The sequence below is a fragment of the Anser brachyrhynchus genome (assembly GCF_964034855.1).
Source record: "Anser brachyrhynchus genome assembly, chromosome: 17".
NCBI lineage: Eukaryota > Metazoa > Chordata > Aves > Anseriformes > Anatidae > Anser > Anser brachyrhynchus.
The window spans coordinates 13,126,250-13,141,418 of record NC_137710.1 but is presented as its reverse complement, the minus strand read 5'-3'; the positions used below and the strand labels follow the sequence as shown (position 1 = coordinate 13,141,418).

Below are 15,169 nucleotides of genomic sequence, written 5' to 3'. Positions count from 1 at the left end.
GAAGCCACGTTCTTCATGTTTCGTGAAAGAAAGGGACAAAATGTCAAAGAGTAAAGGGGAACACGCGCTGCTCCAAATGTGAATCCTAAGTAGCTGAGTAACTCCCCGTCCTCAGCAGTTTGACACAGTAATCTTCCCTCGAAGTAATCTCCTTGTCCCATGTGTCCTGCTTTAATCTATCAGTATTTCTGCAGTGTGCAGCAAGAAATTGATTTTCAGTAATTTTAATGGCTGAATAACTGGTCTTGTCCCAGAGTGTTTTTTCATATTTGCAGTGGCCAATGTGGTTACTGAACTCAATGTTCTGGATAATAGGTTTCATTAGTTTTGATGCCTGAGGTAAAAAAGCAGTAGGTGGGGATAAAGACTGTTTTTGATGTCTAGACATTCATTTCAGCTGTTGCTGCAATATGATACATTAAAAGGAAATATGTAACATAGCTCTGAGGAAATATGTATTCTTTGAAACTAATTCCACTTTTTAACTGCATAAGGCAGTGTGACCTGAATTATTAAAATGTGGGTGGCTGAATTTCTTAAAGGTATAACTATCTCTGCAATGCCTACACAGTCTCCACTTGCTTTCTCTCCTTCCTTCCTCTAGTTCTTTTAAGTAAAATATGTCAGTTTGGTCACTGAAGCAGAACAGAGATCTTATTATCTCTCCAGTGTCTCTGCTGGGAGACCTAAAATTATTGAAGTATTTGCTTTGATATTTTGCTGTGACTTTTCTCCTTGAAATTTTTATAATGGCTTTTTTGAGAACATGGCTGGCTTCATAAAAATCGTTGGGCACTTTGAAGACCTTAATACTCCAATGATTTAAAAGTAAAAAGACTCCAAACCAACTAAGTTGCTCATTAATGTATGTTTAAATTATAAATGTACAACACAAGTCTAAATCATTGTAGTTTCCTTTAATTTAACATCTGATCTGTAAGGATGAAGTTAAAAACCAGCACAAATGTTCCGTTCGTTTTTGGAGCCAATGAAAACAAAATGATAACAAACATACTTAAAAGCTTTATATGTGAAGACTACTGATGAGTTCCCATCCTGTAGATCAGCAGCAGATCCTTAGCCTCCCAGTCGTAACCCAGTATGATGACTGTCAAATATGCATTATTCTTTCTTGGATTTTCCTGTTAACATCTCAGTAACGAGAAAATAAAGAAGCACTTTTTTTCTGTGGAACTTCACTTGAGAAGCGGTGCGTTGGGTTCTCTTTCAGGTGTTGCAAGCAAAAGGTTTTTAACTTAATCCTGTATGCACACACACCTTGGATAATGGTAATCGGCAGGTACTGAGCTGTAACCAGTTTCTGGTTTTGCTACAGAGCACCATGTCAACTTACACAGAAGTTTTTTTTTGCCATTTTAACTATTAAAACATTGTTTTGGTGTTTTATCACCTTTTACATGAAAATTCTAGCGCCTATTTTCATTTCCTTGTATGGATTACAGCAGTGAGTTCTCTTCAGATGTGAACACAATGTTCTTGTGTGGAACTGGCTATTGAATCTTTTTTTTTTTTTTTGAGTTGAAAATTTCACACTTCTCTTTAGATCCATATCCTTCTTTGGCTTTCTCTTATCTTCGTGGGGTTTAAAGAATGTGAGAATGATGTAGTAAGGACAGTTAGACTGAGTATCTCAACTAAGGAGTTTATAGAGTTCCAGTTAATGGCAGAGATACCACGATGTTATCTCCCTGCCCCTGGTTGCAGATCTGTAGAGACTGAGCAATAATAGATTAAGTTGTTTATTCCGGGAGGTGATTTCATTTTAAAAACCAAAACAACAGTTGTTGCTTATTTTTGAGAACTGTAGTGTTTAAATCACTTGCAGGACAGACAGCGAGAAGGGGATAAACTCCTCTGCCTGTTTTTACTGGAAAGGATGAGCTGCTCATGTTCCAGAGTAGCCAAGGACAAGTGTACATATGCAGAGGATAAGATAAGGTTGTTAGCATATACAGACATACAGGAGGACACACGTAAGCATAGGGATACCTGCGTATATCCCAGTAAAGTGTCAGCAGATCTAACAAGATCGCACAGGTGGGAAGGAGCTAGGACTCCCAGTCTGATGCCCAACTCAAAGTGGGATTGCTGCAAACAACAGATCCCTTCAGTAATGGTTTTCTACTCAGGTCCTGGAAAGTGATGGCCTTAAAAACAGTATAGATAATTAATTTTGGAAGAAGGAGTTAATTTTATGATATTGTGATGATTGGACACTGGCTATTGTTCTCATTCTATATTTTTTTAAAGCTATTGGGAGAAAAAAAAAATGTTTAAGATGGCTCCATTAGTCATTAAAGGTGGAGGAAATGACACACAGGCTTCAGAGACTGGTCTGTTTCACCAGCCTGGTGTTGTCAGCCCAGTCTGAAAGCCGCAAGCTGGCAGTTTTGTCCCATTTGCTTTGTTGCTTCTCCAAACTCTGATTTCCATGGAGGAAAAAGTACTTACCTGCTCTCTCATCCTTTTTCTCTTATTAAAATTCAGTCTTTACTTGGTTCTTGCTCTAAATTATTATTTTGGGGGGGGGGGGGGGGTAAGATGACTTTCACAGCTGTAGTGTAGTGCCAAATTTGCTGCCTCTGAAGAGAAATGTTTCAACCAGAGTAACAGAGCATACCTTCAGGACAGGATATAGGTGCTTGGCACAAGCTTGTTTCTGAACCTGAGCATCACCTGCTTTCTGTTAGCTGCGTGCCTGAAAATGCTGCCAGGCAGTGCTGAAAAACTGGAGGGGAGCGCTTAAGTTGAAAGCACTGAGTGTTAAAAGCATTACAAATCATTGTGTAGACAGACAGAGAGCAATGATTGTTTCCTAGTCTTCAGTCTTGTGTAAGGAATTCAAAATACTCTTCAACATTTAAAATCTAGATCTGTTGTTACAATGGGAGGAACTTTGCAAATGGCAGAGAGTCTAAGCTTTAGTGTTTTGCCAAGTTTTGTTACTGGTCACCATTTGCATCTCGAAGCTGTAATTTGTTCCAGTTATTTAAGCCCTTTTCTTAGGAAAACTGGATCAGGAAGCCAGAGAGCAGAGAGGAAGTGAAATTCTGCAGTCCTAATCCCCCTTGCCCCCATTTTCATGGTAACAGGCACACGTACGGGCTCTCACTTGTGAGATGAACGTTTTCAGTAGGATAAGGAAGTATTAATTACAAGAACAGGGCCACAGAGCCCACAGAGGAGCTGTAGCACACATAGCTGATCAGGGCAAAACGATACAGGCAATGCCAAGTACCTAATGAATTTGGTAGTGATGTTCTGTAGGGTTAAAATCGTTTTACATTGGAAATTATGAAGCAGTGCGATCTGAACTCATTTCTTCTGGAGTAAATGACAAAATTATACTTGCAGAAAGTGGTTCTGAGAGGTGATAAGAGCTGTTCTTTAATTGGATCCCGTTAGTCTGTTGTGCATACTTTAGAACAGAAGAAAAGAGGGACAACGAGTTATGATTGGAAACACCAGAACTAGCTGTGAGAAGTTTCCTGTGAAAAGATGGAATGGATTCCTGTCCCTCTCATTTTGCATGAGGTTCTTAATGCAGATGCAATGCTTGTTTCTGGCACAGATGCTCTGATGGGATTAAGTGTGAAACTTGAGAATTGCTCAGTGCCATGTAAGCGAGTTTCTTTTGACTGTTGGTACAAATTCTGCCAATTTTGTGACTGTCTAAAAAAAAAAAAAATGAATTGTGTTGACATGTGGGTTTTCATAGGAATGAAATCAGGTGGGATATCTCTCATAAGTAGCTACATGTTACAGTATATACTTGACAACTCTGTAGTTTTTGCATGCAAGACCATACATTCATGAGGCAGTTTCTTAGGTTTCAGTAGCTATGAACTATATAGACATATCAACAGTCCTCAAAATGCATGATTTTTTTTAAGAATACTGTTTTAAAAGTGAAATCTGAGTTCATATGAAGAAGTGTGTAGTTAGATGTCTATGGCACACTACACATTTAGTAATAGTAAGCCTTTGCAAGCATTAAAAAGGCCTTTAATGGTTTTATAGGGACAGATGTTTGGCTTATACTTTTACCCAGAAGCACAAGTCTGCCTTTTCATTCTTCTGAGAAAGTAACTGTGGTATTCGATAAGGTGATTTAGGTACAAAAGTCTTGGCTTATTCATCCTGCAAAAAGAGAGACGCTGTTACCAGTATTAGCATATCATAACATTACACGTTCAAAAAAATGTGCCTCTTCTTGTTTGAGGTATATGACTTAGGGTTACTGGGAGAAGAAGCAAAATAATGAACAATGCTGCATTTTGAGGCTTTGAAGCTGCAGTTTGAAGACTGTTGACAATCTTAATATTTTTCATACAGCAGAAACTCCTTGGAAGTTTACTTTAAACACCTAATGTAGAGTAAACTATACTTAGATAATGATCTCTGCATGGTAGACATGCTGTTGGAAGGTTTCATCCTTTAAATTGGCCAAGGAGGGGTGTTAAGTATTCAGTTCTTAACATGCTGTAGAATTTTGCATTTGCATTTCTTAAGTTCTGTGGAGTATTCCTGTTAAATTGAAATGACAAAACTCAGACAATTAACAAATCCATACTCCTTGACAAAGTTATTTAATCATTTGCTTTTACACTGTGGCTGAGATTAAATCTTTTGCAGCCAGGAGGTACAGAATCTAGAACAGGTATCCCAAAAATGGTTTTACTCTTGGTAGTTTTAGAATCCAAAAGCAGTGGAATGAGGACAGCAGGTATTTCTGAGGTTTGTAGATCCTTGAGATACTCATTCAGGTGGCTAGTTTATGCTGCATTCCACTGAGAGAGATGAATAGCTTTTTTTCACTCTCATAAATTTCTGCAGTTCTGTTATCAAGTTTTCAGTTTTGATTTTTGGAATAAAAATCTGCTGTGCATTTTCATTGCACAGTTTCAGTCAGGACAGTGCAGGAACTTCAGTTGCATATGACAGAGTTTGGCAGAGCTCTTAATATTTCTTAAGTTGTATAAATTGATTTTACTCCTTTAACGATTCGTGTTATCTGCATCTGCACATAAATTCTAAAGGATCTGTCAGCAAAGAATGATCATGAACTCCTCCCCCCCACTTTTAATATTGAATACTTTACTATCAACAAATGTTTGCTTTTATGTAGCTATGTTTTCTTCCTACAATTTAAATTCAAAGTTGGGGTCTTCAGCTAGTAAAGTTTAAATCTAGTTTGACAATGTGTTCAATAATTTAAATAGCTTTATGAAACATGTTGCTGTTGGAAATAAAAAATGTTGGAGTTGCGTTTAGTGAAATGTCTGTACTTCCCTCTTCTGAGCATGTTGATGTTTATGTTTTTGTAGTGGTGGAAGAAGGACTGTGGGAGAATGGACTTTCCTATGAGTGTAGGACCCTGCTCTTCAAAGCAATTCATAATCTTCTGGAAAGGTAAGAAGCTCTCTATTGCACTCAAAATCCTGCATTATTTTAAATATAAAAATGAAATACTTACAGTTTATACTACTGATCTTAAAATAGGTTTTTTAGAGGTAGAACTTCAGTACAAGAAATGCAGGGTAGAAATGGATCTCATAAGTCACTGAATCTGGTAATGTATCATAAAGGTCTGTGCAGACTAATTAAACATACAATAAATAATATCAATATATTTTTCTGCTTTGATTCTTCTTGCTGGGGAACTGTTTCAAATGGTTAAAAATATGTATAATTTACACCTTCTTACAGAGAAGGATGCTTGCATAGAATTATATCACATCCCTAGCCCCTTTGAGGTTGAATAGTACGTATCTTAACAGCTGATATTAAAAGATCTTAATTCTATTCTTCCAGTCATCCTAATTACATGCATGTTACAACCTGGCTAACTGTGTGCACAATATTCAGGGTGAAGTTTAACAGTTCTGTCTCACTGCCCTAGTGTAACCTAGCATTGCTTTTTGTCTTAATCATTTTTAAATCATTGTATGTGTATGGCTTGACTGCAAAACTATTTTGCGATTTGTTAATACACTTAAGACTTTTTCTTAACCTAGCTATCAGATCATAAGCATACAGAAGAATAGCTTGTTGTTAGTCCTTCAGTGTGTGACACTGCACCTAGACTGTTCATTTTATTCCTTGTCTGTTTTCGCAGTTCTTCAGGTCTACACCATCTTTTCTGTGTTATATTTCAGCTCTTCTTGTTACATACTTGGAAGTCTTCTCAGAATTAAGTGTCACTAAGCTATTCCCACTTTTCTTTTAATATATAAGAATAATAATAAAAACGTAATGCATCTCTTGTACCTCTGTGTTAGAGTGATTTTGCAGAATGTAGCAGTAAATATTTTTCTCTGAAAGTAAGCTAATTGAAAGTACTTTCATCTTGTCTCATTTAGTATAGTGCTTGCTTTGATCTACTTACTAGTAATCAGATTTGCATTACGTTCATGAGGCTGTGTTTCCACGAGCGTAATAACTTCCCTGTGATTATCAGTTACCTGTTCGTGCCTGCTAGCACGTTGAGTGGTTGCCTACACAGGTTCAGGACTAGGTGCTGTATTTCCTATTTTTCTGTTTCATCGGTGGTCTTAGGGGATTTTTAATGCAAGTAACAGTCTAGACTACTGTAAAAGAAAGTGAATAAAAATACGGGAATTCAGTTCCCAGTCTGGAATGGTCGCTAGCTCTGTTTGTCACTTTGCAGTGTGTAAGTGAAAAATACATTGTACACACGCTTATTGATCTGTAGTACCCATCCAACTTGCTTTAAAGCGTGACTCCTAGTGGATATTCTTATTTATTGGAACACTTTAAGCTTGTGAAGCAGAATTTCTAAAGAAAACATCAACCACCACAACAAACTGTAGTGAAAACAGTTGGCAGAGCTAGTGAAGTTGTTCAGTCACAGCTGACAGAACACCTTCAAGCTCTCTTTCAGTAGTAGCTTTTGCAATTCTGCTGGCTGGCACATGGTGCTGGGTGTTCAGAGCGGCGCTGGGTGCCCCCGGGGCCGAGCAGGCACGTGCCCTGGGCTCAGCCTCTCGCCCTCGAAGATGAAGTTCCCAGTTTCTTGCTGTGGGCTGGCGGCGGCTGCAGGGCAGAACATGGCGGCCTGCTCCTGAGGTGGAACCCCGCGCAGGCCTCGTGCTACATAGGAGCCGCAATGGAGGCCTGTGGGAAGCCCTTTAGTTTGTAATCCTAATGAAGTAGTTGGCAAGGTGACTGAGAATGGTGGTTTGCCAAATATCTATCAAATTAGCTACCTTAATTTTAGGCCGAGTTTATTTTAAATTATCCCATTTTTGGCGGCTTTCTTTGCCATATGAAATCTTAACATCATAATCATTTCATTAAAAATAACAGCAGTAAGTGTGCAGGCTTTATTAAAGAGTGAAATATTGTTCTCTCTTTCTTAAAGACTCATTTTATCCTGTGCTTAGGAAAAGCTTGAGTAATCAACAAGAAGTCTTAAACTTCTTTTTGATCTTATCAGGAAGTGACAGGGCTGTGGCCTTAGCTTGAAATAATTTTTTTAGTTGATTTTACAGTTACTGAAGGGCAGGATATTCCTGTCTCTGAAACCTCTCATGTCCAACCAAGGTGTAGGTTTCTCAGCGGGGTGGTTTGGGCTTTCCAAGAAGTTAACACTGTCGCTCCTCGGGATTGCTCAGCCTGTTACGGAGCGTCGGCCTCTGTGGGCCGAAGGGGAGAGTTGTGGCCAAGGAGAGGGGAGCTTGTTTTTTTTCTTAGTACCCAAATTAGTGATCAGAAGTTCCTGATAATTGGCAACAAATTAAAATAAGAATCCCCTCAATCAAGCCCATGTTGGCTATGACAGGGATGAAGAAACATTTCAGGCTACTTTTGTCCCCTTCAGCCTGCCCCTGAATTCAGTATAACCGAGTGAAGAAGACAGAGGTATGTTGTCTGCTCTCCCCAGTGGCTTGGTGGCTTGCCATTTAGAAAATCTTTATAAGATCTGAGGACATAATACTGAAAATACTACAGTACTATTTTGTAATCATTAGTATACCCTCCTCAGGTCATCTTATCTTAGAAAAGTAAAATCAGAAATATGAGAGGTCAACTGATAGTGAAATGCTCTAACAGCTGTACTGTTTATGAAGAAAATATCACTCAGCCTTAACTAGAGAAATGAGCCAAGGAGTTCAAAGTATTTTACGTCTCTATCTCATATGATTAAATAACTGCTTTTAAGTGTATATTTGGGGGGTTTATGACCAGCATCTTTTTTTTTTTTTACTCACGTTCATCGTTACTGCTTACTGTTACTGCTCTAGTTACTACTGGACACTTATATAGCCAAAAAAAGAAAAAAAAAAAACCAATGCAGTCATTAATTGTTCACTCTGACGAATCTTTGAGATCCATGCTTCTGCAATCATGCTTCCCCTTTCGTAGGGGATTATACTTTGAATAACCTGAGACTTGACTTAGCATGCAAGGGGTGGCTGATTTTTAAGGCTAACTCTACACATGAAGACTCTTTGCTGGGAAATTACCATTAGCTGGAGGCGGTTAAGCCTGCTGTCCTGAGACATGATGATGTGGCATTGAAGTGTGTGTATGTGCGGGGAGTTTATTACATTTTTTTGCTAGTATAGGTTATTTTCTTTAGGCATTTAATGTAAGCACTACAGACTTCCTTTGTTTTTATAAAGTGTGCTGACAGTGAAAGACTTTCTCAGACAGCAAATCTTTCCTAGAGAAACACTTACTGAAGCGCTTTTCTTTTCTGCCAGCACAAGATCCGTGTCTCTAGATCTCTCCTGGTTTAGCTTCCCAATTCAGTTAAAGATATCAGGATATTCAATTGAACTGGATTCTTTTTGCTTTAAATGAGAAATGCTGCTCTTAGAGTTTTCTTCAGCCTAGTTTTAATTTTCAAAAACCCTGCCAAATTTATACCAAAGAATTGGGAACATATTGGTACCTATGTTGCCTGTTGCCTGTTTCCTATCTATCTATACTAGATTTGCTAGTTTTAAATTACGTGTCATACAGTTTTTCTAAGCTTTGAAGAACGTGTTTTCCCACAACACTTCATATGATTATTTTTTAGTTATTCTTTAGCTACTGCTATAGAAATAAATGATTGAAAAACTTTGACGAATGGAGATGTATAATTCTTCTATCCCAGGAATGAAATAATATTTAGACCTGAAATGCGCAGGGAAAGCTTGTGTAATGCTTGCAATTTGTAAACACATTGAAATATGAACCACTGGCAACAACCAGTTTTTCAAAATTTGCAAACCATAATATTTACCTTACTGAAAAAGAAGCCTTTCTAACAAATTTCTGTATGTGATCCCTTCAGGTTGTATGTTCAACTACAAATATAAGGTACAAAAGCATATTTAAATTGTTTTAGCATATTGCTAGTGTGATTGATAGGTACAGGTGGACTTAGGCAGTCATCAAGCACTTCTGTAACTTGCCAGCCTAAAATGATTATCGATTGCTTTGGATTCTCACTGCTCTCTTTAAAGCCACAGAACCTGCTAGAACCTGCTTTTTCTGTAAAGAACTTGTGCGCTTCTAACAGTATCACAGAAAGCAGACAACTTACTGCTCTGAATTTAGTCACATAGGAATATGTTTGCTGAAGAAAGGTTTTATGAGAGAGAAAACAGCAATTATCTAAGTGATCTGAAATAATGTTGCGGATCACGTGAAGAAAAAATGGTTCTCTGTTAAGTTTTGGTTAGTATAAACTAACAATGGCATATGAATTACAGGAAGTTATATTATGTCATTTGCATGCCAAAAATACATTATTCTTCATCATGAAATCTCAGAGAAACACAGTGTAGAAAATATGTTATGAATCATCTTTGCTCAGGAAGAGGGGTTCGAAAAATAAAGCGATGGATCATTCAGCAAAAAGAGTAGCATGGAGCAGAAGGGATTCTGTCAAAGATGGGGCAGAATGTGTGTGTGGAGATCAGCATCAGTGAGACTGGGCAGTGATTGTGCTGTGACTCGTGGGAAAACAGGAAGTGGAGAAATTGCATGGAACTCTGAACCCAAAAACAGCAGAGTTGATTTCAGTATGATGGAAAATCAACTGTTTAATCTCTTAAATTGACGGTTTTCAAAGATCGCTTTTAATTGCATTTTAAGACACAATTATTAATTGTTGATATAATTATTTTCTAGGTGCTTGATGGATAAAAACTTCGTGAGAATTGGAAAATGGTTCATAAGACCCTATGACAAGGATGAGAAGCCTGTTAATAAAAGGTAAGGTGATCTATGTAACAAGTACTTTTCCTGTCAGTGTTGTATTTCACATACTGATAATTTGCTGCCTTCTGATGGTAGTTTTCCATTTCCTTTATCATATAACAAGGAAAAACACAGTCACTATTCACCTCAATAATTCACAGAAAATAATTAAGTAGTTTTGGTTTTGTTAGTGATGATAATTTGAGATAAGAAGGTGAGGATAGTATTTGCCCCTTAAGTTTACAGAAAGGTCACACTTCTTGATAGGTTTTGAATAGCATGTCTGTTACTCATAAAACAGAATTCCAGATTGTTATTTAAAAATCTCTTTTTTGGAATTTCTGGACAATTAATCCCAATCTGAAATTTTAAGCAGTAAAATAAGTAGTCTGTAGATTTACTTATTTCTTTCATTTACAGTTTCCAGCCTTGATATGCAGCTCTCATTGATGAGGCAGGCTGACAAGTCGGACTTTTATGGCTGATTAATGTGCTGCTCTTGCAGCTACAGAAGCCTGGAAAGGGGTAACTGTCTCCACTTGCTCATTGCTATTTCCTCTCCTAGCTCCAAAGGTTACAATGTTCTCAGATCTTCTGGTACTTGCATTTATAGTCATCCGCTAAACAATTTCTGTCAAAAATAATCTGAGTTAAGCTGAAACACAGATTTTCTAACGGGAATCATTTTGACAGAACTGGGTTAGGAAGTGACTAAACATGCAGTTATGCTGGGAGATTTGAAGGTAATGAGCAAGTGGAGATGAAGTGGGGTGGCAACTTCTTCATCCAGTGTAGCTAGTCACAGTGTGTGAGAGTAGCTGTAGGTACAGGTGGAGATCGTTCTGTAGACCATATCATCTGCCTCTCATCTCTTTATCTCACTGCATTGTCTTACAACGGAACTGTCTTCTGTTACAGTGAAGTATTGCAAACCATTGGCTTCATTCTGTAACAGACTTTGTGTTAACTGGATACATCTAAACAGGAGTTGTTCTTAAGATACAATGTGGTAATTAAACATGAATTTGTCTTTCTAAAAACTGAAAGCATTAATTTAGCATATGAATATCTCTTTTGCACTACTGAAACTCTTTATACTGTGTAAGCCTACTAAGGTACATATAACCTTTGTGATCTCCCTTTTGACCTGAGTACAAGAAGCAGTTGAAAGGTCCAGTTTTATACATGCCTTTCTATGTCCTGGCTGTACGTAACCCCTCCTCGCTCATGTTTTCTGTTTTTTTCTAATCGCACCAATATCTAGTTTAATTTTCTGGAAGGTTAGTTCCCTAAAGTGGCGCCAGAAATGGTTTGGTACTAGATTCTGGAAAAGGGAGACAATTTCTTTCAGCAAAAGCTGTTCGCTCTAAGGCTGCAATGAAGTTGATAAAACAAATTCAATGCATTTGTGAATCTCATATTTACTCCTGGTGTACATCAATCTGAAAACTGAAGCGTCTGATACAGTAGACTGTCTGTCAAACAGCAGCAGCACTGGCATGGAAGGGATCATTACTTCAGAATTTTTGTACCTCGCAGGTTCTGTGTCTTATTTACATCTGTGAAACACCATATCATTTGTAAGCCGGGTGATCTGTAGGGGATCATTACATTTGTTTGTAAATGTATGTACAAAATATGCACATAAGTATGTCTTCTTTGGAACATGGTACAAAAAATGAATTAACATTGAACTTATAAACCATATTTGAATTATTACTGTATATAAAGGGACTTCTTATAGAGTTTTAGGGCTGAAGGGTAGACTCTTGATTTGAAGAAGATATTGATTGTTGTTTTCTTTGTGAAGTAACTGTCACTATAGACCCTATGGATACACAACATGTTTATTTAGCAATATAATCATGGCCTAATTTGAGATTGGTGATTTTTCTGCTGTATCTGTATCATTGGAGTTGGCTAGTCTTACTGAAAGATGGCAGTAAAGACTGCAGAGGTTGGCAGTAGAGTCTATTTCAGACAGTAGCAGCAAATATCAGAAGGCTTTGGGGAGTAATTTTTCCTGACTTTATTTAATCTCTTGTGCTTTTTTCCTCTTACTCGGTCTCAGTCTCTGTACAGCACAATAAGTGATCTTTACACAAATTAACTTATTCACATTGGTTCCATATAAATTCTTTGTGAAACCTTGGTTCTAAGCAGCAGCTTGTAGTAGATAACACAATAAGGAGCAGTTGCAGGAAGAAGAGGCCAGCTGAAGGTCTCCAGGTATTTTAGCACTGTGGATAATGCCATCATGACCACAAAAAAGTGATACGTGAAAACACAGTAGCTAAACCTATGTTAATATATAAAATACTAGAAATAAGTTACACCTATGTACATTAATTAAGTTGGTTTCTGAGAGCATGTAATCTATGTTGAAAATGAATGCAATATTGCCCTTGAAAGAGGGAAGAGATATACGTAAAAACATATATATGTTTATATATATACGTTTATAGAATTAACATTTTTTCCCCTTCTTGAATGGACAAAAAAATGAGCAAATGTCATTCAGGCAAAGAAATACAAATGGTTCTGAAATCTGTTTTTATACTCGTGGCAAAGATAGTCATCTCGGATTTTGAACAGCCTGAGTTCCTAACTTCATTTCAGGAATATACTTGAAAAGTCTTGAGCTGGGCATAAGGAAACAGGGAAAGAGCAGAACTCATGCAGCTGGCTTTCAAGGAGTATCATTCAAGGAGTAATCATTCAGGGCTTGTGATTTTTGTGAATGGCATTAAAGGAAAAGGGTGAAGAGATCTGTGGTTTTAAAATGAAGTCAAAGATGAAGCGGAGCATGTCAGTGGCCGTGACCTATGTAGTCCTGAGATGTGAAAAGGAGGTCTAAGAACAGCAGATGACCCTCAGAAGGTATGAGAACCAATACGCAAGATGAGTTTTTCTGCTCTTTTTCAGAAGTGAGGGAACAGCAGAGGGAGTTACAGATCCATATGCAATTGTTTTGTTTACAGTGGGAACCAGATGCTTTTGACAGGAAACTTAGTGCAGTGTTTGCGGGTTTTCTTTCCTGAGTTTCCTTTTTGTTGGTAGCATCATTTAATATTATGTGTCACTTCCTAAATAATACTACATGTTTTATTGTCTGTTCTACAGCAGCATGTGTCTAAAATATGTTTCCAAGTGACTGCTGGAAAATACTAAACTTTATTTATCTTCACAACTTCCTAAAGGAGATGATATGTTTGTAATTTACAGAATTTGTCTGATACAAGGAATTGATAGTTCCTTGCACTGTGTGGTGAAAACTCATCTTCAGAGTCTATTCACAATCACTTCCAATTACTGTATTGGGGTTGTGGATTCTGAAAACGCTGCCATAAAATTTTAAATGTGTTACTGACAAAAAAAAAATATCCTACAACCACCTTATGCAAGGATCTTCACTAGTTATTTTAGTGTCTGTGTTATTGGTGTGTAGTAGAAAATTGAGAAAGAAAAAACAGTTTTTAGTGAATTGTGTGAACAACATAAGTTAAGCTATTTTAAAATTGCTTAAGTAACTGATGGGTCAACTCCTTTTCCCGAAGTCTGTTGGTTTTCCTTACTGTTAAGAGGAAAAAAGTTCCATCAGTGAAGTATTTTGAAGTCAAGTTTGTTTCTTTTCTCCTTACTAGGTGAGAGGTCTGAAAGCAATGATGTTTAGGTAGCCACGCTGTCCTCTGTGCAGGTGGAAGAGTGGAAGTACAGTCAGGCTGCAATGAAAAATAGTTTTTTAATTTCAGTTTCAGAGCGGATTTTTGATTTGTTACTGTCCCGTAAGACAGTTAACTGACATCCGTGTGTGAATGGATGAACAGAATAGATGAATGGATGAATAGAACTGTCTAAATTAGGAGCTCATGGACAGTGTCTTAATAAATACACTATTCTAAGTCCCTCGTACCAGTTTAACGGAATTCAGAGAGTACATCCATATCCATTTCGCTCAATACCTGTATACATCTCTTTGCAAGCATCAAAGTGGGGTGTTAACGAGTGCCATTGAAACCTGAAGACTGCAGACACTTTAAGCACAGCTTCCTCTTTGAGATCCTGGAAGTTTTCAATGCCTTCAGTTTCCTAGGAGTAGTCATAGGACTTATCCAAGGAATATCGGGATCAGTGATGCCAACAATGACATTCAGCATTGCTTGCAAATAACATTGCAAGCTGTGTTCTTTTCACCATGCTAGGAACGCCTATCAGTCGGTATCTTCATCTGAAAACATCAGTTTTAGTGAGCCCTAGAGAAAAACTGCAGTGCTGTGCTGGGAGGAACTGGAAACCAGTGGAACTGGTGCTTGTCTAAGGCTGGAGCGCCTTGTCTGAATCTGATACAGAGGCTTGGTTCTGGCACATGACGTTGCCCGGATTATGTCTTTTGGCAAATGGTATCAAGGTGATTCATTAAATGATGACATAATTCAGTAAGAGCATGGTAAAACAAGTTTAACTGATCTAGTTAGATTTTTAATAGGATTTGAATTCCTCAGCTGAGAAATGGTAATTGATTGATTGTGCATGTACAGTCTGCTCCAGTGCAATGACAGTGCTTCAGTTAGAACTGGAGGGGTTTTTTACTTTCTTAAATTTGGCAAAACCAAGCCATTTAAACTGTTTTAATTCTATAATCTTATTTATGTACTTGTATTTTAACAGTGTTAAGAAAAGATTTGAGTAATGTGATTGTATGCATTTCTTGAAGATAGTGGTACGCCAGTAATACATCTTCACGGTGTAGCCAACAAACACTGTTGCATCTGAGGAAAAGACAAGGAAGGAAAATAAAAATCAACCTGATTTAATTCTAAATCAGGTATGATTATTGCTTACTTCTCAAATAAGTGAGAGAGAACTACTGGGTGGTAAGAAATACTGCATATTTTCCAATAATTGTTCACACCCTTGAAAAATTAGGCTT

The 15,169-nt window shown here is 37.6% G+C and overlaps 1 protein-coding gene across 4 annotated transcripts in view; it reads left to right on the top strand.

Moving 5' to 3' along the window:
• MED13L (mediator complex subunit 13L) overlaps nucleotides 1-15,169 on the top strand; it is a 190,340-nt gene that overhangs the window by 87,358 nt on the left and 87,813 nt on the right. For all 4 annotated transcript variants that reach the window (XM_080559578.1, XM_080559575.1, XM_080559576.1 and 1 more), the window contains 2 exons: nucleotides 5,349-5,433; nucleotides 10,171-10,254. In XM_080559578.1, the coding sequence (XP_080415704.1) occupies nucleotides 5,349-5,433; nucleotides 10,171-10,254 (169 nt within the window). The remainder of the gene's footprint in view (nucleotides 1-5,348; nucleotides 5,434-10,170; nucleotides 10,255-15,169) is intronic.